Source organism: Cyprinodon tularosa, unplaced genomic scaffold, assembly GCF_016077235.1.
Source record: "Cyprinodon tularosa strain WSP-4 unplaced genomic scaffold, ASM1607723v1 ctg228, whole genome shotgun sequence".
Taxonomy (NCBI): domain Eukaryota; kingdom Metazoa; phylum Chordata; class Actinopteri; order Cyprinodontiformes; family Cyprinodontidae; genus Cyprinodon; species Cyprinodon tularosa.
In genome coordinates, this window is record NW_024038851.1 from 1,890,487 (window position 1) to 1,914,416 (window position 23,930).

Genomic DNA, 23,930 nt, shown 5'->3' on the forward strand with positions numbered 1-23,930 from the left:
GTCTTTTTGTTGCACAAAAATCTAACCTTTAAGCTCCTTGTCAGATTCTCTCCACTGAGAAATGTATTAATAATTCAACAAATCCAGTGACTCGAAAGACAAAATATAAGCCTAACTCATTAGGGTATACGTAAATAACTGCCTCATTACAAGCCTTTAGGTAAGTCAGAAATGGTTTATAAAGTAAAATTTTAATAGATGATCATAAAGCAGAATATCCACTAGCAACAAAACGCATCACTCAGTGAGACATCACTGTTTTCTCAAAGCTGTTACGCTATATGTCACCTTTATTACAGTATGCCTTTAAAATACCATATTGGTGTTAAACCACTAAGAGACTACAGAATCTTGGTCTCGAGCTGTGATAACCTTATGGCATATCAACTTGGGCTCACTATCTACCGCTGTTTTTTCCTAAAAGCACAGAATGCTCCACATTTCAGAGCACAGTTAGAAGAAACATAAAAATGTATTGCTTTTACTCCGCTCTGTTTTGATACGACAGCAGCTTGGAAAATTAGTGATAGAAAAACAGATTTTTTTATAATTACCTTCTGCACTAACATACTCTAATTTAGAAATTGCATTTTTAAAATTGCAATTAATTTTCCAGCTCTACTTTTGAATAAAAAAAAGCAAAAATTGAAGCCATCTTATTTTTTAATTCATAACTCCAGTAACTGCAATATACCTCTAGATAAGTCAGATTGACTGGAAAGCATTGGCAAGCAAGTCTATTTAAGTAGCATATATCAGTAACAACACATTTCAGTGCGGGTTTTAGAGCACATCATTATTGGGCCCCTAAAGGTGCCGATTTGAAAATCAAATATCAAGTACTGCTATTGATTCCATATTTAGATCTGAACTTTAACTAAATAAATCGGACTCATATTTTTGTAGCTATTTCTACAATTTTGTGGCTCTTCACCAGTGAGAAGTCTGCCCTGTTCTAAAGTATTTTTTCAGCCTCTGCAAACTGCTCTGTATTCAGCCTCAGACATCTATATACTGTAGCAACCCTGACCAGATTTACCCTTTCCACTGTAGAAAAGAATCCCCAAGGCATGTACAGTTCAGTATGATCTCTATAAAACCATAGAAATGCTGCTGTTCTTTGGATATTGTTTATATTTATTTTTCCTAAATTGTCTGTTTTGTTGTTGGGTCTTCATATTCATCAGTCAGGAAAGTCTTGTGTAATTTTATTTCCACCACATGTAATCCGTGTGCCATTTGGTGATGGCTAAGGTTTGCAACCATAACATTTGTCTTTGCTATTTGACTATTTTCTCTGACTCCATTTTCCAGTGCTACGCCTGGATGATCATGTAAAAGGATGGTTTGACACCATGACCCAACTTTTACCTCCCATGAGGAGCTCAAGCCTGGGAGGAGCGCTTGTGGCTGGACCTCTACTGGGAGCATTTAGCCACTTGGAAAGTTTAAGAGAAATGCTGTATTGGAGAACTCAAGTGGCATGGCAGACTTAATGGGTTTCTCTCTTTCTCAGTTTCTCCTATGAATCTCTGAGGACACTGTGGCAGCAATGCACTGAATTTGTGAGTCACTCAGAGTATCATGACTGAAATGTATCCTGATGTTTCAAATGGCGAGGGCACTTGAGTTGCACGGTTAGATGGAGAAATGTCAGGCTACAGGGTGGAGAGTGGAGGAGATGATGAAAGGATCAAAGAATGAAGAGGCACAGGTGTGTGTCTGTGGGAACATTCATGGATGTGCACATTTGTGTACATTAATGACAGCCTCCTTATATCAGTAAGTGGTAATTCACCAGCCCTATACATCCATTTTTCTGTCTGATTTTCCCCTGGTCTCCAATCTGTTTCCTCCTCCACAGCAGATTATTTTCTTTCTGTTCATATACGCATGATATATAAAAGCAAAGCAACTATTTTGTTAATTATGTAACGAAGGCCTTTCTATGCTGGCTTAATACACAGAACGTGGATCTATTAGGGTATGAACTCTAACAGCAATTAAATAAGTCGAATTTCAATTAAATATTTAGGATGCAAACAAAATGGCAGAGTGAATCACAAAAGTCACCGTTTCATATATTCAAAATAATGCAAATGCCTTGTGTAAAATAAGAGACAAAACAAATTAACTCATGATTCCACAGCTTTTAAAAATGCTTTATGAATCAATTACTTTTTGTTAACTCCTCTATGTGAGCTTGTATGATTTTACAACCCCTTTACCAGCATCTGACAGATGGTCAAACATTTAAATCTTAAGTTCTTTAGGATAAAAATGATTTCATGATCAACATAACTACTGCAAGGTGCCCAACTCTTTGGGCTGTAAAATGGATCCTAATTACATGTCCTCTACATAAAAAATGAAAGTTTTTATAATGCCAGAGTTCCCTCGTGGTCGCAGATGACAGCTGGCGAATAAATGAGGGAGTCAGCAAAACACCAGTGCAGTTTTGCACAGCTGTTGTGCTGTATATCACCTCTGTTATGCTAGTCATGCTTTAAATACCACTCTGGTTTAGCGTTATCAGCTGAGTAACAACAGCACTAGTGTTTGTATCCAGTTTGTTTTCATCATGCTGTCTGGCCTTGTACACACCCTTCTGTGAGGATGTCAGTGGCGAATCAACTTCGCCCCCCTTCCCTGCCTCCACACAGCACAAACAGGCAGATGGTAGTTGAACTTTGACACGCCACATGAAGGGTCTACAGTTTGCAGAAAAAAAAATCTTGGGATGTCCCATTGGTTTCCTTGATATCTTGACCTTTTTTGCCAACTCCATTTTCAACTGCTATGGCTGGATGATCAGTTCATAACACACAATGACCCATCTTCTACATGTCATGAGGTCCAGAAATCCACAGGTGGAAAAAAAAAACTAGCTCTAAATTCAGAGCTCTATCAGTCAGACCTTAGAGGCCTCTGAGTGCAATGGCACAAATCATGGTTAAACTGCATTTAAACTGGCTTGTAAAGCATCTTTGTCCTGATATAATAGTTTTTGTAACACAGTCAGCAGCGGCATATCTTTAAATGACTGAACTTTAAAAGAGTGAGCCAATTATTGTTTATCCTTTGTGGTTTATGCATTTAGCAGACGCCTTCATTCAAAGTAACTTACAAAGTAGGCACAATGTTGCAGTTATCAATTTGACAATAAGTTCTCTAGAGGAAAATCTCTAGTCAGAATCAGTGGTGACAGTAAAGCGATAGGGGGAAGTGCAGAAAGAGTAGTAGAAGGGTACATAGCTATGGTCAAGAGTTAGGATAGGAGATAGTCTTTGAAGAAGTGGATCTCTAGGAGTTTCCTGAATATAGACAGGGACGCTGCTGTTCTTGTAGCACTTTGTTAGGTAATTCCACCATCTTGGAACAAGACATGAAAACAGTCTGGATTGTGTTAACCGTAGGCACGACTAAACAACAATCCATTGATGACCAGAGTCACCGAGTTGTGACATGAGCCTTTGCAAGGGCGTTCAAGTAGATAAAGAGGTGTGCCCGGTTGTAGGCTAGCATCAAGAACTTGAATTTGATGTGGACAGCAAGGGGTAACCAGTGAAGTTCAATAAACAGAGGGGTGACATGAGACTTTTTGAGCTGATTGAAGACTAGGCGCCGGTCCTCGTTCTAGATAATTTGTAATGGTTTTATCATTCAGGGTGGAAGACCAGTCAGGAGTGCATTACAACAGTCAAGGCAGTAGGTAATCATAGACTGTACCAGGCGTGCTGGAAGCCGTTTCAAGCGAGGGGGGCTGATGGCTGGGTTGGAAAACACGTGACGTTATTATGTTGAGGGCTGTGGCTGACGTTTTTAACATAATATTGTAGGCCTACATTTGTCGCCAAAAACTGCCATTTAAAATGCATCGGAACAAAGCATGAACATTTTAAACTTTATTTCTTCTCTTTTAACCATTCTAAACAAACAACAGCTCCCAATCAACAGGATCAGGAATACTTGAATAAAACATGGCCTAAATATAGCCCATTGTAAACTGAGCATTGAACGTCTTGAAAGTCCATTCGACTATGGTTATGGGGAATGATTTCATATCTGAAACAAAAAACACACACAAAAAAAAACTAATTTCATATTTTATCACTAAATAGCTTAATACAGACATAATATTTAGTAATATGCAGCCTTATTCTAGCATAGACTTCTTCAGCCACAGGACGACGACGAATAGGCACATAAATAACGCTAAATGCGGCAGTATAGGGGAATTAAAACCATTTCTCACCTCGAAATAGTCAGAAATACGTTTCTGCTGCCTATTGCTAGCCATGCCTAAACGAATGTGAGGTGGCGGAAGCACTTCGGGGGAGTAGCCTAGTTTTTTATGAAATATTAAAATAATGAATCATTAGTTTATATCTTATACACAGCCCATCATTTTAATCCTATATCAAACAGTCTTTTAAAAAATAAATACATAAATAATTTCATGTTTTTAAGTACAATATTATGTTACTCCACAGCCCCCCCACCATGGGGGGCTGATGCTATGACGAGGGAGGCTGCAGCCCCCGCAGCACCCCCCTTCCCGTGCCACTGGACTGTACCAAGAGCAGGGTGGCATTTTGGGTTAGATATGACCGGATCTTTCTTATGTTCAATAGTGTGAAGTGACAAGATCGAGAAACTGATTCTTAAATTTAATCTGTGCCATTATACTCTTTTAGCAGTCCTTTAAAAAAGTAACACCTGTATACACTGATATTTAACTGCTGAGTTTGTGGGGTATGTCTGATTTTGAGGTAAATTTGCAGGCAGACATTATCTTTAAAAACAGGGTTCGCTATCCATTTTCTCTTTTTTTATAATTAAAAACATTGCAAAGAGGGTCTTAAGCTCAAATATCAAACTCATATTCACCAATTAGAAAAAAAATGATTTAACAATGGTGATATTCTTACTTAGCACTATATTAGCACACTCCCTGATACTTACAAAACATCGATCACTTCTTAAACAGAATCTAAAAAGAGAATGTATCTCCAATTTAAATGAAGTGCTTCACTTTGTAACCTAACAATTAATTAGGTTTACACAAAATTTATTTATTATAGTAGTTTTCCAGTTAATCCATTGTAAACTAATTGTATTACATTGTAATTTTAACACTTGTTACCAATTCAAGCAAACAAAAAGTTGGAGCTACATTCGTTGTTTAGAGTGTATAGAAGCTCACACCTGCTGATAATTAGTTCAGATAAGCAGCACCTGACTGTTTCCTACATATCAAAGCTTAATGACATAAAATAATAAATTACATATTATTATATATTATTTTCAAGGTTTTGTTTCAAAGGAATCTATTTTATCTATAAATATAACCCATAAGAAATAAAAGCATATGCAATGATTGAAAAGTTTTTCTAATATTTTCAAGGCTCAAATGGTGCAACTTTGCATATAACATGCAGCAACAGTGGTTAAAAAGTGCAAATAATTTTGATTTAATTGATTTAAGGTTGTGTATTGGTTCCAAATACAAAAAAAATGAATTTAAGTGTTGTGTTATTTCTGTATCTTACCACAACTTGCATAATAAAACATTTGGTTCTTCCACACTGCTAATAGAAACCCAAGGACACCTCTAGTTTAAAGCTACAGTGTGTAATAATTACAGGCATATAAAGTCAGAAATTTAATATATTATACATAACTATGTTATTTATCATCACCTATGAGCTCAGCCTCTTAACCTTAATATTTGCGTTGCCTTAGAATTCGTTATTTATAATTACATAGGAGCGGGTCTCGCAGCCATGGAGGCTGACATCTTTGCGCTACGGCAAGCGCAGAGGCAACAAACTAGCGATTGCGAGATCTCCCATGACGCTCAAAAATAACTACGGCAAGTTGAGAGAGATGAACTGAGACGGTACTGAACAGTAGATGGCAGTATTATGCCTGAGAAGCGTTTAGTCTGCCTGAAACCAAAGAAGAAGAAGAAGCAGGTATACTGCGCATCAGTAAAAAGAAAGGTGAACAAGGCGGCAGGCGTGAGTGACTTTGCAAACTGTTTGGCACTGTGTGGCCAAACATCAGACGAATGGAGGATCATGCCTACTCTGTATCACAACGAAAAGCGGCGGACACCGAACCCCCGTCATCTAAGAAGCGGAAACACGACGAGAATAAACGCAAGCGTGACAAGAAACGACAAAAAACACGGATCAACATTGGCACGGCATTTACACGATGGAAGTCACTGATGGAGGAAAAAGGTTTTCAAAGTGACGCTCAAGTTGCCAGTTTTCTCTTGGAAAGGTAATTAATCCTATACACACAATTGTCTAATATCACTGCAGTTTTTGGAGTACAGGATGCTCAGACCTGTCTAAAACAATAACATGCTGCGTGATAATGCTGTTACTCTCCAGTATACTTATTCAGCAACGTCCCTGACGTTTCATAGGTAATGATTCAGTAATTTTCTGTAAAAGAATTTTCTGGATATATACCTCGGTTACTTCTCTCCGGCTCCTTTGGAGATCTTCAAGCGTTTCCTCCTCTGCTCTCACCCCGCTGGCACCCCTCTCTCGCCTGGCCCTAGCTGCACGGCCTCCCTGCCTTCGCCCTCGTCCTCTCCCTCTTCCTCGCCTTGTAACCCCCGTGCCACCAAAATGACTTGGACTCTGTAAACGGGGAATATATATTCTTCCAGCGAACACAATCTCGCTGTTAAACTAATGACTACAATTACTTCGTCTGTTTATATCACCATGCAAAGCAGCTCACCAAAACGTCACAACGATGTAGAAAAAATAACGGGTATATTTATTATCTTAAGTCTACATGAAATCTATACCCTACTCAGACTAATGAAATACTATCTGTAAAATTATCTATGTAAACAAACCTCATCACTTGAGAGGGTAGGTGATGTGGATGTCGTGGAAGAAATTTTGTCCCGTAACGCTCGCCGTACTGTTGGGGGGGAGAAGCGGTGGGGGGGGAGATGTTCATGTTGCTGCGGTCTGCAGTCTGACCGCTAGATGTCGCTGAAAATTACACATTGTAGCTTTAATGGTGCCTCCAATTTGTTTCTGAAGTCGGAACTCTGTTCTGGGAATGACACCTCACCCAAGTTAAATGGGTTCTAGCTGCAAGTCACAACACCAATGGGAATTGCTCATTATTGTGGCCAGAGACCAACAGTCCTGCTGTTAGAAGCACAGGTCGTCAACAGACACCCTCCTCTTGGTTTTATTCATTTAAACACTGAAGCCTGTTCACAATTACAGGCTGTAAACAATGCTGTGTCAGCTGCTTAGATGCCATATAACGGGTAATGCTCGTCCTCAAGGTCCAGGCTCCTTTTATATGTGTCCCTGGTCCAACACATCTGATTTAAATGCCTTAATTACCACATCTTTATTCAGTCAAGCGCTCAATGATCCTGCTAATGACCTGAATATTCGACTCAGGTGTACTGAAGCAAAGACAGATAGAAAAGTTTCAGGATGCATTGAAATTATTATTATTATCATGTGCACCAGCTGATCAGGAAACAGATTTCAGGGTCTCAGGAACTTGGGGAGGGGGTTCTGATTGGTCTCAAACTGTATCAGAATGTGAATCCAAATAACCAAAAGCACCTATAAAAACCAACATGAGATTTAGGGTTCATATCCCAATATGTTGTTACTATTGGCATCACACACTAGTTTCATGTATTGTCGCAGTTTGTCTTTGCTGTCCTAATTACTTTTATAAACCTTTTAAAAATAAATTTGGTTTGTTTCGCCCATCTACCAGTTAAAGTAGATGGGCGAAGCAAAAGCAATGTCTTTAACCTAGACCGGGCCTGCCTTGAGGGCTGACTTGGGGCAGGCTTGACCTAGATCAACCAGCTTACTACACACCTTCCAACTTCTAATCAGCAGTGACATCCCCACTGACTGAGCTTCCCCACTGTAGCCAACTTTAGCTAATTGGGCTAAAAACATAGGTTTGGGCAGATCTTTTTTTTTTTATTTTTTTTATAATTCTTATTTTTTTAATATACGTGGGAAAAATCTGTTAAATTTGTTGTTGAAAAGTGTACACTTGAACTAATGCTAATAAAAAAATGAAAACTAAAATGTTTTCACTTCCCTCATTATTTGTTATTCCTTAAGCAGCTATGTACACAAAGCTGAAGTTGATTTCCACTTTGTAGGTACAAACTTATGAAATGGCTAAAGGGCTATTGCTGCTAACTTTAGCTTCAGGTGTAACGTCAGTCCAACCCATCTCTAATCAATGATTCTGCGTTGAGCACCATATCCAGCTGTGCAACATGGAAAGAAAACAGATGTCTGTGAGTGGTTTCTTCTTTTTCATACATTGTGGGGACCATTTTCTGAAAAAAACAGCACATTGTGGGAAATGTCCTTGTGGGGGCTGATGCCTGGACCCCTTGGGGGGAACTGCTGTGTTTGGGTCTGGGGTCACGTTTAGGACTTAAGTATGGATAAAGTTTAGGTTGGGATTAAAGGCAGGAAAGAGGATTCTGTGGTGGAAAATATGTCCAACGGCTGTTTGTGTATTTTTGAATTGTGCACATGTGTCACTGCCCCCTCCATCACAAGTTTCTACTCTGGAAACGCCTCCGTCAGAATTAAACGTAATTTACCAGTCCAACAGACGTTTTCCGACCAAAGCATCCATTTTCAGACCCTTTTGCTCCTTTAGGGCACTCAAGCCATCTCTGAAAAGAATCTCCTTAACACACACATATAACCGGCCGAGTTCTCTCCTACTTTCTCTTCTCTTTTCTATTACATAGAAAAAAGGCTTTCTTTTCTGGTTAGGTTTGTCAGGATTGTTTTAGGCCATTGATGCTCCAATTTACTCAAAAGAGTGAGCAAATAGCTAAAATAAAGCTGCAACAGCAAACAAGCCTGAGTGTACTTATTCGTTCTGTGGTGTAATGGTGGAGCACTAGCCAAACAGCGAATGAGTTATGCTTAGAGCCTACATAAAAACGTCATGGTGGCATGAACGCCAAATGTATGATTGTCCAGCAAGTAGCCAAACTTTCAACAGTAGATGAAATAGATTGGCTAATGTTTTGTAGGCCCCACCATGACCAGAGTTTATGGATTTAAATTTTTTTCGGGGGCAGGGACCATAAGTCCAATAATGGCAGCCATCAATTAAGTCATTTTAGATGAATCTGGACACATAAGTTCTGAGAAGAATCCTCTTTTATACCTTCAATGTTAGAAACTAACCTGTAAGGGAACCCCTGACCCTTTAGGGTAAGGGGTAAATGAATATGGATAGAAATATAAAGTTGTGGGCGTGTGAGCAATGGACTTACTGATGAAATTTGTCTGGCCAGTATAGATGGTGTACTGCAGCTCATAGGAGGTGACGCTGAACTCATCTTCTGAGGTCCAGTGAACGGTGATGGTATCATGGGACGCTGTGCACAACTCATCCCTGATGGATGGTGGGTTGGGCGCTAAGGACAAAGGAGAAGAAAATAATCAGCAGGACATTAACTTTTAAGTTCAGCTTCTTTTCTTAAGATTTTAAAAAGACAAATGAGGAAAGCCCTGTGATAGTAAATAACTGGTATTTGATCTAGTTTCATATTGATTCCACTGACCCAACATGCTAAACTGGTGCCAGAAAATCAGAATCTGTTGGGTCCAACAGTTTGACATTTAACAAGAACATGAAGGTTAAAATTAGAAAATCCATTACAGTTGATTATCAGCTGTTTTGCTGAAAAGTTTAAATGGGGGAGACAAGGATATAAGCACAAACTTACAAACACTTTTTTGGCAATTTAGGCAGTGGACCAACAAATAGTAAATTTTTTGTGACAAATGTTTACAGTGTTTAAAATATTGCATGTTTTCATCACAGAAATCATTTTTAACTCATATTTAAAACCATCTATCCTCTTAAACCTCATTATTTTATGGATGTAGCAGTAGGACATGGGAGAAAGTTCAAGATAATTTTTTAAGGAGTATACAACTTATGCGGTCGTTTGTTTCCCCTTTTGTCCTCGTAGTTTATGCATCTATATTAATTATTTAGATTACATTTTGGGGCTTGGAATTAGTATGGTTCTATCCAATACTGTACTTTACAGCATAACTGTAAATAATGTCAGTAATAATTAGAATATTTGTGCTTTGACTGTTTATGAAAATGAAACAAAAAAATTCATATGAAAAAGACAGTACTCACCTGTTAAGTAATCTAGACCCTCTAATATCTTCTTCTCTCGGGAAAAGTCAAGAGCGAAGTTATCAAATGCTTCATTCAAGTTCACATCAGGAATAAGTACCTGGGAGGACGCCGTCGCCATTGCCACCCTGCAGAAATGACCAGGGCAGAGAACATGAGAAAAAAAAAAGCAAGCAGAAGGGTAAAAGTAAAAAGGTTCAGAAGGTCAGATGGGTGATAGAACAGTAGAGAGAAAAAGTGAAAAGATGAAAGGTGATGAGGGTGGTTAGGAGGCAGGGGAGTGAAAGCAGTGAGGTTACTTTAGAGGAGAGGTAGTAGACACAAGAACAGGTGTGGGGGATAAAAATTCAAAAAGACCCCCGCACCATATCTAGTATGTTCTGAATGCCTTTAACAATGTGTTGTCAAAACAGATATGAACTCAACAGCAACTGAAACCCCTCACAGCTCTGCAGCAACGTGTGCCTGCTTTGAGCATGAGTGAGCAGCCTGTGGCAGGAACCACAGCTTCAGCAGAGTTACACTGCAGAGTGTAAAGGTAGACATAAAACACTTAAAGGCCTTCAGATTCACAGTCCTCAGCAAAGTGAGTGAGGGCTAAACTAGACTGAGCAATATAAAAGATGTAACACCGGCTGTAGGCTTCTCAACAAGATCTTCGTTCAAGAGACAGACTGAGTGAAAGGCGTCTCCAGTAGAAGGATACGATATAGTTAATAAAGACAGCACTGGCTTTTAAATGATGGATGATTTTCAACACAGGCTTGACACTGATTGCAGGAGCTGGTTTGATACAACAGATTTTACCAGCAGCCCTTTAAGTGGATTTCGGAGGTGGAAATTAAATAAAGAAGGAGTTACACTGCAGTGAAAGATTTGATTTAAAAAGTTCAACAAAGTCCTATTGTCAGATACATTAGAAGTGAGTCTCTTGGGAAACTATGCAAAAAAGTATGTAGGATTTTCCCTACATACTTATACTTTTAATTTACAGCCACTGAACAAGCTAATTGCAACTACAATTAACATAAGCAGTGACTTCAGAAAAGCAGGGGTGGACATATCCTCCAATGACCTTTGTCAGAAACAAAAACATTTTTATCACTTTTTCTGCCTTACTGTGTGCAGAGCATTTGTGTCATGACCCACCTCTCTGCCACGTTCCTGGCAGACTGGAGGAAGCGCGCATGGTCGTTTTCCTTCAGGCTCTGCTCGGCCTGGGTGATGAGGGCGCTGGAGCGCTCCAAGCACTGACGACAGTTTGCAATCTGCTGAGCCAACTTCCGCAGTTTCATTACCTGAAACAAGCACAGACACACTGGATGTTATGAGAGATATATTGATTTAAGCTCATTTGCACAGAATAAATCTTGACAGGATTAATCTCTGTAATTATTGCTGTTAGGATAAGAAGACTATTTGTGTCTTTTTTTCTCCATGGTAAAATCTCAGACAAGAATAGTATCTTTGTAGTGTGTTGCCTTAGAAACATTTCAATATAAAATCTCTGCAAGAGGCTTTATCTGCAGAAAATCTATCAAACAGGTTATTATTAAAGAAACTTCTAATCTAAAACATATCCCCATGCTTGAAGATCATACAGAATCACTTCACAGTGTTTTGTGGGACTGTCTGTAGTACATAATTGTAGAGGCAAGCAAAAAGCGGCAGTTTTCAGTTCTTTTGATATACTTCCCTGGCCTTAGATACAACAAACAAACACTTATCTTCACATAAACAGTCACACATTTACTTTAGACTTTAATGTTCTGTAACTAAAAAGTCTCCTTTCACGGATGACTGAAAACAATGGCAAATACATCTGCTCCATCCAAATGCATAATCAGAAACATGGTAAAGAAACAAACATCTTTACTCCGCTTAAAACCACCTTTGCTCACAGTGGCATTGTGAAGACAAAACAAAAAGGCTGTTTATTTCACAAAAAAAAAAAAAAAAAAAAGGGTCCAAAATTTTTTTCAATTCACTCAGTGTCATAAAGAATGTATTATACTGTTTTATTTTCATATTTATGAAAGATAAATTTTGTATTTTTGTGTAATTTTCATAGATATAAGCACATTATGATTATGATAGCAAAGAAGGAAAATAATTAGCGTATTTTCCGGACCATAGAGTGCACCTCAATATAAGCCATGCCCACTAAATTTTTTGAAAAAAAAAAAAAAAAATGGAAACATAGATATTATAAGCCGCACAGGGCTTATAATAGCCACTGATATCAACTGAACAATCCCCCACCGAACCTGTAGGGGGAGCCCCTTGGCCTGGCTAAACTGCCGAGATGTTTTGGTTGCCTGCATGGCCGTTAGAATTTGAGATTATAGCGGGAAGGAATCAACTCTATCGCTGCACTATAGGTTTTTGAGAGTTGAAACCTGAGTCCTTACTCTCTTTTTAGGGTTGGTTTGCTCTCTTAACAAAAATGGCTTCCTTCACACCCCTTTCAAACCATCTATCTTCTTTGTCCAAAATGTGAAATTTCTGGTCCTCAAACAAGTGTCCTTTGTCCTTAAGATATAGGTGGACAGCAGTCTTGTCCGTCAAAGACTCAAAGAAGTCCTGAATACTTATCCGAGGGTATGTACGGTACATATTTTTACATAGGTAGTTTATTGGAAAGGTTTTATGCAGAAAACAACCGATACCTCATTTACAGTAGAAGCCATTGAAATTTCCTTGATGGGACCTTGGCTGGTCCCTGGCTAGTCCCTTACAATTCCCTTTTAAACATTAATCTTTGTACTAAAATATTTAATCATCACTTTCTATCATGATTTGTGGACATTAAGATCTAAAGAGAAGCATCATCTCCTAGTCAGATCCTGTAATTTAGTGAAATGGTGGAGCCAGAGTAAAAAAATACACACGCCCAGGAGAAGGCCAGTGGCTGGAAGTTGGAGGCAATTTCGCTGGCAGCTGCAGGAAAGTGGGCTGCCATTCAGCTGGCGTTTGACTAGGAAGGGCCATTTTGAATGGCTTATACTGTATGACAAACATTCCGACTTTGGTCACCATAGTTGGGTACATTTGAGTCATTCTAGCAGGTTTCAACCGTCCATGAAAGTACAGAAAATGGAGCTTATGTGATGTAGGGTAATAAATGCTAAAATTATGAAGACAGAACCTTTTTGTGTGCCACAAGACAAACCACAGTTCAAGGATGAGCACAGAATCAGCATTCTGTAATGCTGTTTCATTCAACTATAATTTAAACATGGGTGTTCTGTAATGTAATTTCCCACTGAGCAGAAGGAAACAATCCAAGGTTTATTTGAAATTAAAGTAATCTATTTATCTTCACTCAGGCCCATATCCTGACTCTGAACATGAACTTAGTTTAACGAATTCCCCTCCTCAGCAAATAAACAAAGACTGCTTGAGAGTGAGAAAGGTAAACAAAATGAAAGATGCAGAGGAAAAAAAAAAATTGGCAGCTTAGTGTACTGTTCCCACTGTAACCTTGAGCAGGCAGGAGAAAATTAAAAACCCATGCAGCGGATATCAGCAAAGAAAATGGACATTTCCAACTTGGAAAATATTTTACTTTCAGTAAACAGCTAAATACTAATCAAACCTGGCATTTATGATTGGGAATTCCTATCAGGTATCATCTCCATGTTTGCGTATTTGCTCTCACTGTAAAGGATTTTTCTTTGACTTAGTGTCTGAAACATACATTTGAAATGAAGTGAATCATTACCTAACTTTATCCAGCAGATGATAAAAGGTGTTCAGTGTAAAGTCTTAAAGCTTGAGGCTTAATGGAGTGTTAAACTGATGTCTCAGCCAGTCTTTCTCTTAGCCCCTCGTGAACAACATCTGAGCTGGTCGGTGACTGGAAACAAGCAAGATGGCTTTAATGATGGGATATTATTTGGCAACATCTGCTGTGAACAAAATTTAAGAGATGATTGCTTTGCTCGCTCAGGGTAATAGACAATATAGCCCAGGCTGAGAGGGTTTTTGTTTGAGCGTCTGTTTTATTTAAACAGATGAATCTATGTGATAAACACTCAAAAAATGAAAATGGAAACTGGTCTCCCCTACAATGTTATCAAGGTTGAAATTATTTTAAATACAGAAAGAAAATACTGAGATGTTATCATTTTAGGATGAAAAACATTTTCTTCATAGTCATCCTCTCTCATCTATTCTAGAGCTTAGCACATAAAACAACCATATATAACCACCACTATCATTTTCCACTACATTGTACAGATGTGATATCAAGGCATACAAATATTTAACTTCATTTATGTTGGTATTGGACCAGTGTCTAGTTTTCTTTCTCCTTAAGGACAGCTTTCTATACCTGCAGGTAAATAAGCAACCAGATCTGTAAAATATAGTTTATATCAAAGTCAATAATAGTCAATCAATTATAATAAACGAGTTTAATGCCTTTACTGATCTTTAACAGAAATTAAATATAGGACCTAATAAGTTGTTTTTCTATGGAGTTGTTGTATATATTGATATTTGTAGACAGGAAGTATATGCTTTTGAATTCTTAACAGGAAGCACACCGTTTTTATTTTATGAAATCCTCTCCAGAAGCTCCTTTCTTTTTCTACTTGTTGAGCTTTTTCAAATAGTTTTCTCTGATGCTGTTACCTTAGCATTTGATGGCAGAAGAGATCACACTCTCTCCAAACGGCTTATAGAAGATATTCAGCTTCTGAAGGACCTCAGCTCTCTTAAGAAGTAAAGACTGCTCGGTACCCTCTTGTAGGCAGATTAACAGTTGGGTCTCCAGTCGAGCATGTTGTCCTCTTCTCCAATGATGTTAATAGCGTTTGACTCATTTCTGTTTCTTCTAAAAATCTACAATTATCTCCATTGTTTTGTCCAAACTCAGGATCAGACTATTTGTTTCCACATCATGCAACAACCAGCTGCCTATACTCAGCTTCTTTTCCATCTTCGATGCACCGAATGACCGAAGAGTCATCCAAGTATTTCTGCAGATAAAAGGACTGCAGAAATACAGAGTTGAAAGTAAAACAATTATTTGAGTACCGTCCCCTGATGCTTCGTGCTGCTCATTACCTAATTAGACAACTGACCCTGTAGTCTTGCAAACTGTGGTCTATGTGTCAGGTGGTCTTTGATCCAGGTATTTGTTGATGCGTCCACCTGAGTTTTCTGGAGTTTCTGATGATGTAAGTCAGGCTGAATCCTGTTATATGCACTGTTGGATCGATCATCTAATGTGGCTCATTGGTAATACAAATAATTATTTAGCCCACATCTTAAGCCATCCTAGGAGAGCTGAACAATGCAAAGCTAAACTGTCTGACAGTCTAATAATAATTATATTCTAGTTTAGAATAAACTTTCAAACCAAGCAGCCTGAACTGCATTGATTTTAAAGGAATAGTACACCCAAAACATGATTAGCCTTCATTTTCTACTCACCCCCATGCGGAACAAAACTCTGGAGTACTTTTTTGATATCTCAAATGCATCTGGAGATCTGGGAGGCTTCTTGCTGTCTGCTGACATTCAAATAATGGAGGTCTATGGTGACCGAGACAGAAAGGTCCATAAAAGTCCACAAAAACGTGTCAATATTCCTCCATACTGCTCGTCCAATGTAATCCAAGTGTCCTGAGTGGGTAGCATCCAGAATTTACTCGAAACGAAGTGATTTAGAACGTTTTAGAGCCTAAACAGTAGTGTATAGGATTTCCTAATAGCGCCCCCATGCGCGCTCACGATTCTACGGAAGCCGGCAGACCAAACCAGCGCATTCAGCTCGGCAAAGAACTCATGCTCTTCCTCAACACTGAAGTCCTCAGACATTTTTCTTTCGTTGTTTCTTTCTTTGCACAGGTAAACAGCACATTTCTTCTTCTACGCTTGCATTATCGGCAGAGCAGACGCTGAATGCGCACTTTCTTCCGGTTTGGTCTGCCGGCTTCCGTAGAATCGTGAGTGCGCATGGGGGCGCTATTAGGAAATCCTATACACTACTGTTTAGGCTCTAAAACGTTCTAAATCACTTCGTTTCGAGTAAATTCTGGATGCTACCCACTCAGGACACTTGGATTACATTGGACGAGCAGTATGGAGGAACATTGACACGTTTTTGTGGACTTTTATGGACCTTTCTGCCTCGGGCACCATAGACCTCCATTATTTGAATGTCAGCAGACAGCAAGAAGCCTCCCAGATCTCCAGATGCATTGGATCAAGATCAGGGACAAAAACTAGTTCCTGATGCTGAAAGAAATGATGCCTGTAAGACAGCCAGTCATACTACTAAAACACACACATTAGACTTTGGGAAGGAGCGTTTTACTTTGACAGGAGGTAACTATGAGAGCTCGGTCTCCCTCATGAGATCCATAGCTCATTAGGAGGAGGTAAGATTAAAGACTGGAGTACCCCTCTCATTACTGTTTTCAACTGAGAACTGGATCAGTGTTCTATTTAAATATGTAAGTGTGTTTTCCTGATAGTTTTTTTTTTTGACTATGTGATATATTCATGTTATGCATTTCATTCCTTTTTCTTGACCATTTTCCACAATCTAACATTTTTATTTTCTTTGAATTTGACCTATATCCTATATCTATCATCTGCTAGAGAGCCTAAGACTCATGAGAGAACATGTCTTGTCTTTTGTCTGCAAGCTTCAGAAATACAGACAAACCTCCTTGCTCTGCAACGCATACACAGCAATATACACATCTACTTATCTATTTACATGCCTTGTCCAGATATATTTAATCTTTCAACAAAACCTTTGTGCCATCTCAACGGATTGACAACCAGTGCTGTGAATATTTCTCCTTGGAGAGACTCTTTTGTGAATCCCTGGACGCTTAGGCAGGAAAAGCACCTTTGTTATACCCTTGTTAGGCTAGTTTACATAATACCCTTTGAAAGTCCTGGGCTTCTCTTGGAAACCCATGAGTGAAGTTCAGAACAGTTTTTACATACAGGTCAGCTGTCTGCTTCTCAGAGACAGAATACTAAAGAAGAGGCCTAACAAATATATATTCAATCCACAGTGTGGTTGCTTTATGGTGCACTTTCTGGTATGAAGCAGAGATGTGCTCTGTAGATCAGGCATTCTAAAATCTTCAACTAAGAATTTGACACAGTTGAATTGTGTGGCTTAAGAAATTCTCTATACTTAAGAATGACCCATAAGAGATTTAGAGTTTCTCCTGCTGAAAATTACCTAAGAGAGCTCTCTCTATACATCAGTCAAAGTCCAAAAATCAGGAGAACTACTGTGCAAATAAAACCAGAATAAAACAATTGTACAATTAAACATAGGAGTTTAAACTATTAATTACTTTAATAGTACCTTTATTTATTTTCTTGTTTTTCTTTCAAACAAACAGAGCTGGGACATCTTTCCTCATATTTTTAAACAACTGGTGAAAGCCCCCAAAAGTCTGCAGATGTAGCTTCAATATTCTCAACCTGGATCCCAAGTCTAATTCTTTACCTTGGACTCTTTGATTTTGACAGCGATGACCTGTTTTCTCTGGCGGATGATCTCTACAAGCTCGTCACATTCCTCCACAAGCTTGGCTTCATGCATGGCTGTGTTGACCTGGAAAAGAGTGGAAGAAAGAAAAAACATATTTTACACATCGTTTATTTTTCATCCACTGTTAAAAAGTTAAAATGATTTCCTCATTAAAGTATTTTTGTACATCTTCACAGCATTTGTTTTATTTATGAGTTTTATTATGCAACCTGAACACCTGGAAAGGATGCCTCCGGCAACATATGCACCTGGTATGAAATACTGGTGATGAATGCAGAAGAGATAAGTAATCTAACACTAATTGTTTCACAGGAACAACCATAAATCATTATATTTCAAAGCTGATGTTGGTCCAGCGGGAGGAAAGTGCTTTGGCAGCAACAGGTGGTAACCTGAGGTGTACTGGTCCCAGCTGGTTAAAAAAAAAAAAGATGTGGCTATGTTCAAAAAACAATTTTATCAGTGAAGGGATGGAGGGAGCTCTTCACAAAGATTACCAAAATTGTTGCAGGGATGCTGGACATACACTACAACTTGTTCATTAATGTTACCAGAAAGGTATTCGAAAATTCCAAAACTTTGCAGAAATCTTTTTTTAGGAGTAAAAACAGACTTAAAATGAATAAAATCCTAGAATCTTGCACTGGAAGTTAGTCACACTGATAGCCTCTGTGATATACTGGAAAAATATGCTTACACTCTGCCAATTTAATATGTTCTGTGATTATATTTGAGCCAAAGCTGCCGAGGCAACTCAGCATCACTTCCCTGTATGAGTCCAACATAGTTTAACCAGCCAGCTCTAAAAGTGTTTTTGCTGAATTGCAACGAGCCCCCAGCAAAAGGTCTGCCAACTACATAATATAATTACACTGAAAGGTTCAGAAACACTTACGGCAGGAGTTTAAATGAAAAAAAAAAAGATGGATCCAACAGTACTGCTCAGGCAGTGAATAGAAATGCTAGCTGAGCTGCAAAGTGTGCAAATACTAGACTTTTCCTTTTTGAAATATGAACTATGGTGGTTAGAAATCTGTCAAGGATATGAGGAACTGTACTGGAAATGTTTATGAATATATGAGTTAGAGACTTCATCCATCTCTTCAGTGAAGCAGCACATGACTGAATGAGATTGCTTCAGGTTTCTGCTCTCTCTGCTGTAAGAATTTTAGATTGATTTAAATTAAACAGTGCTAAGTACAGACTGTTCTGCAGAGCATTGATGCAAGGATGAAATAACTGCATTTCCGATAAAGCAGAAAAAGAGAAGCTTGTCTTCTCTTGCACTAGGCCCCACTGAGATGTACTTTGTGTACAACAAACTTCACTACATTATGACAGGAGTCCCACATTCTGTAAGTAGGACCGGGAGTGTATCAGAGAAATTGCAAAGTTTTCTTTAGAAGACTCAGAAAACAAAGCAACCCAATACAGTGCAAGTTTGAGGCTTTAACAGTTTAAGCAGCCAACTTCAGAGCTGTCAAAAAAATGCACATGTGCTGCAGGAAATCTCTCCTCACCAAGGCGCCTGCCATCAGAAATGTTCTCCAACGCCATGTACATGCACCCGGCCCATTGCTGATTTATCTGCTTGACTGGGCCCAACAGAATGTTTTGTCAAAATAAGCCATGCATGAGGCCGTTCTACTGTGCAACGACTCATCATAATTTATACAACATTCAAGAACACTATGGGAAGATAATCCCCTCAATTTCTCTTGCTCAGATGCTTGAAAGATATAAAAAAAAAAAAATTAAATTAAATATGGATAAGGACATACTGATCAAATTGCATAAACAAATGGCATCATGTTAATGTAAGAACCTCTTAATTATTGAAAAGTAAAATCAGGAATCAAAATGTTTTTATTTTTCCTAAAACTACAAGTGAGTCTTCAGAAGATTAGAAAATACTTATATTTAATTCAAATTCAAAATTTTATAGTAAATGAAGTGCTTATCTTAGAAATATTTCACATAGACACAAAACTGGTTATCTTAGAACAGACAAATATCACTTAAGACCAATAAAAATATTACACTACAAAAATATTTTCACATTCCCCCACCAGAAAGCTAAACCATGAAAGGTCATAGTTAAAAAAAGCTGGAGTGATCAAGAGTGATCAAAGTTATGCTTAACCCTTGTCCCTGTGCAAAGGAACAATCTGCATGATGTGGAGCTTAGTTTATTTGGCAGTGGGTAGAGCCTGATAACAAAGGTGGGACTAACAAAGTAAGCTGGAATCATTTAAAACCGTTCATATTACCTCAGATGTGTGACCCTTGCTGCGATTGGTCCAGTCTGTTTTAGACCAGGGAGTATTGAGCTCTAGCAGACTGGCCATGCTAGGTCCTGGTACCTTATCATGGTATTACTGGACTGATTGAACACCAGACCTATCAGACAGGGTTGATAAAAAGTAGAACAAACCATGCAGTTGAAGTCATGGCTTCTATTAAAGCAATGTGGGAACACCTCAGCACACCCACAGGCTGATTTCCTCAATGGAATAATGTTGTAATAATTCATACAAAAGAAAAAGTCAAGCCCAAGTCCTGAGTACATAAAGAACTCTTTATAGTTAAGGACATAGTTATAAAAAAAACAAAAAATTAGAAAAATTATTGGCCAAAATATCCTGCGATAGACTGGTGATCTGTCCAGGGTGGAACCCGCCTATCGCCCATAGACTGCTGGATATAGGCACCGGCCCAACAGCCGGCCTGACGGAATAAGTGGGAGGAGATGGATGGATGAATGGATGTCAGAATTGTGTGAAAAAAAGGAAACCTTTTACATGCTTTTTTGCACTTAACATTTCAAGTCTATGTAATATTACTTATGCAGGGATTTCATATATTTGTATATTTAATAATTTTTTTATTATACAAGATTAATATGGCATTAATCCATTCCTGATAATAGAGTTGTCTACAGTAAGCACCCCGCACATTAACATCACCTTTTTTATTTATTGATTTGCTACAACAGTGTCATGGTTTTGGTTATGTTGTGCTTTACTTTGCTCCTTGTTTTCTAGTTTTATTGGTTTAATTCCTATTTTGTTGTAGTTTCTAGATTTATGTTAGTTCTCAGGTTTTTCTGTTTTCCTCTGTTACCCTCTTGTGTCTGTTCCTTTCCCCTTGGCTCCCTCATTGTCTCCTCACACCTGCTCCTTGTCAGCTCGTTAGCCCTGCCATTGTCTCAGTCAGCTACATATACTCTTCCTCTGCAGTCACTCCTTGTTGGTTCCTTGTTGTTCCTGGTCCTGTCGTCGCTGTTCTCTGCTCACTTCGTCTCTCCCTGGCTCCTTGTGCGTGTTTTCCCCTGATGTCTCCATGTTTCTGGTCTGGTACATTTTTAGTTGGATTTTGCCTCTGTTATTATTGTTTGCATTAATACTACAAGAATTCACCTTAGCCTCTCTGCCTCTGCATTTGGGTCCTCTAAACCACAACCAAAACGTGACAAACAGTGCATAATAGGTACATTATATTTTGTACATTAAATGTAAAAACTCTGCAACTGTTTCAAAGCCAAAGTCCATACAAAGGGACTGTTCTCCAAATAAATGCTTGAAAAACATAATTTACACAAGAAATAAAAAAACTGCTTCGGAAGGTTTTTTTTTTTTTTTTAAATATATAAAAATGCCCAATCAGTCAATAAGTAAGAACATTTGCCTTTCTATATATTGTATGTCTGCTTGCAGTTCAGCAAGTTCTCTGAAAGTGATATGTAGTTATCAAAAGTTCTGACCATGTAAGATGGCTGTCAGAAGACGTTACTTGCTGGGTCCTTAAGCACATATGACACTGACACGCTCAGCTAAAGCCTGAAAGGGGCTTATTAAACTACTTACTGTAACAGCAACCCATGGCTCCACAAAGCTCATTATTACCCTGCAATCCACTTAAGCCTCTTTATTCACATAAACACATATACTCAGTGTTTCCATCTTTGTAAGGACACTCACTGAAACAACACAGTCCCTCAACCTTCCTTCAATGTTTGACCTCCACCAAAACCAAATCCTAAATTTAAATCTAAAACTAAGTCACAGACAAACAAGTAACATGGAATTTATAAATAATATTTTTATTGAAACTAACATAGGTCTCTTTAAGAAAGTCAACAGAAATGCAAACAATATGACAAACAACGTCATACAGACAAGAATACACCAGTATGGATCACAGTGGACTAAAAAAAGACCATTTCTATTACCGACATTAATGACTACCTCCAACAAAAACAAAAAACACAACCTTCTGACAATTACTGTACTTTCTACAAATGGCCTCTTTACAGCTCTGCTAAAAATATCAGCTAGATGTTAAAGAACTGGCAATCCACAAGCGAACAGACAATGTATATATATATTTTTTTGTTACAGATTTTTCCTTTAAATTAAAATCTCAAAGTCTCTATAGCATAAGGGGGGTGTTGGCCTATAGTTATAGCAGTGAGCCTATGCTCTGAGAAGGTTGCAAATACTTGGTACAAGACTCCTAACCCCACACTGCTCCACGGGCTCCGCACAATGGCAGCCAACTGCTCCAGAATGGGATGGGTCAAATGCAGAGGTAAATTTCTCCAATGTGAGATTAATAAAGTTCAATTATTTTATTACTTTGGTAGAACTCACAGGCAGAAACAGTGTTTCATTAAATGATGCCCTGGTTAAGCTTTACCATTTACCTTGACTATACCCACAAAGCTACAGATGTGTTATATGTTAAGTCATGTGCTTGCTGCTAATTTTTGTCAATTTTCATGTTTACTCTATGATTCAAGCATCCACAACCATGTAACTTTTGTGTGACAATTCTTCCCAGAATTTCATACTAAGAGCAGTCAAAGAAATTACAAATCAAAACACGTTGTTCTCTCTTTTGCACTCAACAGGCAGGGCCTTATCTAAATTATGAGATATTACAAAACGTAGCAGATATGATGTGTGGTCCTACACAAGCAGGACAATAGTAAACCCTATTAGCAATACCATAAGCCCCATTCACAATAGACTTTTGAAACCTTGCTGAAAACGGTCCAAGCACAGTAACCGAGATAACTGTTGAGTGTAAATGGAACGCAGCTGAACTGGACAGTGCCAAACACAACCAAACCATGCTAAATCTAGTACTAGTGCAACAGTAGGGCTCAGCATGGTTCAGCTGTGGCTTGGTTCTCTAATAACAAAGAGCACATGAGCAGAGCACTTCATCTCACTTCATCTTTGTCATGACATTCATTTCAGTTGGGTTTCTGCTCTCTCAAGATCAGCTACATATACAGTGCCTTGTATAAGGACTCAAAGCCCTTCAACTTTTTGTCAACTTACAGCAGATGTTACGTCTGTTTTACTCAAATGTTTCTGTGACAAAATAACAAAATAGTGCACAATTGGGGACTGAAAAGAAGACAGGCCATGGTTTAGATTTATATATGTGTATGTGTTTGGGGTCACATTGAAATTTCCTTATTTTTTAGGGAAAAGCACTGTACTTTTCAATGAAGATAATTTTTAACTAGTCTTAACTTTAAAGAAATACACTCTATACATTGCTAATGTGGTAAATGACTATTCTAGCTACAAATGTCTGGTTTTTGGTGCAATATCTACACAGGTGTATAGAGGCCCATTTCCAGCAACTATCACTCCAGTATTCTTATGGTACAATGTGTTTGCTCATTGGCTCAGAAGGCTAATTGATGATTAGAAAAACCTTGTGCAATCATGTTCACACATCTGAAAACAGTTTAGCTCATTACAAAAGCTACAAAACTGACCTTCCTTTGAGCATTTTGAGTTTCTGGAGCATCACATTTGTGGGGTCAATTAAACGCTCAAAATGGCCAAAAAAAGAGAACTTTTCTCTGAGGCTCAACAGTCTATTATTGTTCTTAGAAATGAAGGCTATTCCAGGTGAGAAATTGCTAAGAAATTGAAGATTTCCTACAACAGTGTGTACTACTCCCTTCCGAGGACAGCGCAAACAGGCTACTGCGGGTTCTATTTAATGAAGATGCCAGTTGGGGACCTGTGAGGCGTCTGTTTCTCAAACTGGAGACTCTAATGTACTTATCTTCTTGCTCAGTTGTGCAACGCGGCCTCCCACTTCTTTTTCTACTCTGGTTAGAGCCTACCCACGGCACCACTGTGCAGACCATGCA

The 23,930-nt window shown here is 38.5% G+C and overlaps 1 protein-coding gene across 5 annotated transcripts in view; it reads right to left on the minus strand.

The window, feature by feature from the left end:
• mid2 (midline 2) overlaps window positions 1-23,930 on the minus strand; it is a 220,059-nt gene that overhangs the window by 25,551 nt on the left and 170,578 nt on the right. For all 5 annotated transcript variants that reach the window (XM_038286577.1, XM_038286574.1, XM_038286578.1 and 2 more), the window contains 4 exons: window positions 17,705-17,812; window positions 11,365-11,513; window positions 10,216-10,343; window positions 9,332-9,475 (listed from right to left, as the gene is read on the minus strand). In XM_038286577.1, the coding sequence (XP_038142505.1) occupies window positions 9,332-9,475; window positions 10,216-10,343; window positions 11,365-11,513; window positions 17,705-17,812 (529 nt within the window). The remainder of the gene's footprint in view (window positions 1-9,331; window positions 9,476-10,215; window positions 10,344-11,364; window positions 11,514-17,704; window positions 17,813-23,930) is intronic.